This window comes from Magallana gigas, chromosome 3 (assembly GCF_963853765.1).
Source record: "Magallana gigas chromosome 3, xbMagGiga1.1, whole genome shotgun sequence".
NCBI lineage: Eukaryota > Metazoa > Mollusca > Bivalvia > Ostreida > Ostreidae > Magallana > Magallana gigas.
In genome coordinates, this window is record NC_088855.1 from 50,398,549 (window position 1) to 50,401,048 (window position 2,500).

General features: G+C 36.8%; 1 protein-coding gene across 1 annotated transcript in view; it reads left to right on the plus strand.

Moving 5' to 3' along the window:
- The window catches only part of LOC105344310 (LIM/homeobox protein Lhx5), a 20,656-nt gene that overhangs the window by 10,062 nt on the left and 8,094 nt on the right, over positions 1 to 2,500 (plus strand). The window contains exon 3 of the mRNA XM_011452062.4: positions 453 to 988. Within this exon, the coding sequence (XP_011450364.2) occupies positions 453 to 988 (536 nt within the window). The remainder of the gene's footprint in view (positions 1 to 452; positions 989 to 2,500) is intronic.

Below are 2,500 nucleotides of genomic sequence, written 5' to 3' on the forward strand. Positions count from 1 at the left end.
ATACAAGTAATTGTCAATCAGTTTATTCTGAACATTAGATGAGACCAAAAGGTTGAAAAATTAATCAATACTTTGAATAATTTCAAAAGTTTATATGAAATGAATTCTTAGTTGAAAATAAACTGTAAATAAACCCAAAAAGTCCACCTTAAAACGATTATAAAGTCTTAAAACAATTTGTTTGTTGAAAGAGGGATACCCAAAAACCGAATCAGCACGATGATTAGTTGGTGAAACCGATAACCTGTTGCTATGGAGAGTGGATTCTTTAAAATAAAGGAGGGTCTTGTATTTTATCTACTCACAAGGAATATCAATGAATGTGAATAAGGTTTAAACAAAAGCCGGATGTTTTAAACACAAAACTGCATAATTACAAATTATCTTTATCAAAATCGTACAGGTCTATCATGGGTAAAAATTCTTAAATTGATAAATGTTTGTCTTTGTAGGTTCCTCAGACATCGAGGACGAGGGAGACTTGGATGTAGCGCTAGAACACCAGACGTCGCTCTCAGACAAAGACTTCAGCATTGATGGAGACAACAATACGGACATAGACTCGAAAGAAAACATTCTCACTAGTGTTCCAAATAATAACAATATAAATAACAATAATAATAACAATCTTAACAAATCTAGCTCTTTGAATTCCCTTCCCCCGAGTCCTGATCCACTAAAAGATGACACGGCACTCTTAAAGATTTCCTCGGACTCCAATCATAGTACTCAAAGCTGTGATACAAACGGAAATTCAATTCCGACCAATAACACCCTGACCCCAGACGGGGACCGTTCCGGAGAGGAAATGAATGACAATACCAATGGTAGTTCAAACGCCGGAGCCAAGCGACGAGGTCCAAGAACCACCATCAAAGCCAAACAACTGGAAACCTTAAAGGCTGCGTTTGCAGCGACTCCCAAACCGACCAGACATATACGTGAGCAGCTTGCCCAAGAGACGGGACTTAACATGCGAGTTATACAGGTTAGTGACGCAGTTTTTAACCGTTTTAACCATTTCTCTTTTAGAACGCACTAATTCATCCCCAAGTTAGATAGAAGTTGAAACGAAGGGGGTCCTTTAGCACTTTTCCTTATAATTAATAGTCTTCTCTTTAAACTTGGTAAATAAACAAACCTAGCAGAAAGTTTGAGGCGCATTAATTAGATCACGGGTCCTGTGAAGACCAGAAGGTCCGTATTTGATGGCACCTATAATCGGCCCTTTGTTCTTCTTGGTAGGTACTCTTCAACAGATTTTAATCAGTTAATCTCATTTACCTGTTGAAAACAAATTCCAAAACCATCATTCATAACATTAAAATCTGGTTATTGTTCATCTTTGGAAGAATTTAAACTTCAAGATGTGTTCATTTTAAAATCACGGTGTTATATTACAAGTTGTGCCAATTTTCTTTGCAACACAATAAAACCCCTACCGATTCTGTACCCTGGTTCTTTGTTCGAATGTTTAGGCGCCGTCGGCTATTTTGATTTCATTTGCATGGAAAACGCGTTCGCGGGACCATGTCGAGCATAGCTGGGATTTGTTCTTAAGATTCTCTGTCGGAGAATATTCCGATATTGACCTGTCAAAAACTCTTTTCAACACGAGTCACCCACTTGTAAAAAGTGACATCCCCGACCAAGTAGATGAGCGGATGTCTTTTCAGGCCTCTTATGTTTACAGACTTCAGTGTAAAAGATAACTAATAATGCTACAAGAGACACTCCGACTTCTTTTTAAATTTCAAAAGGGAAAATCTTATAACTTCAATGACTCGGCTAAAGCGGGTTGATGTACTCTGCCACAGGCTTTGCTCGTGCTACAACTCCGGGCAAAATTTTCAATTCTGAGAAAAAGAGGAGTGTAAAGACAAAGAATGGTTGAAATAAACTCCGGTGTAAGAGGGTGGGTCTCTATGACCGACTTTTTCCCCGAGTCGTGTGTGTATGACAGGCTCGCCAAATAAATCACGGTTCTTTGGATATGTATCAGTGTTCTTAAAATTATGCTGAGGACGCCGGCTTATTGATAAATTATTCAGTTTTCCCATCCATAAAAGCTGTCTCCGTTCTTTATCCGTGTCATTATTGTTGTCGTTCGAATGCACCCATTGTGTCGTCAGATACTCGGAGGCTTCAACCCTGTTTAAAGTGTAAAATATTATCTTCATATTAGCAAATTACATCCGAGACAAATTGATCTACAATAGATATGACGATGTTTACAACTCTTTCTGCATAATGTATTTAGACAAACTGTGCCAGGTTCTCGTTCTTTCCTTAAACTGTGCCAAAGAAACGTGTTCGATTTTTTACTTGTAGATATTGTCATTTCCGGTATACTTTATATATCACCAAATGAAATTATTCTTTATTTTAGCAAATAAAATTAACAACATTATTATCTTTAATTTTGACTATCAATAATGTATATTTTTGTAAAGAGAAATTTATATAAAAGAAACTAAAAGTCTTTTAAACATACAATACT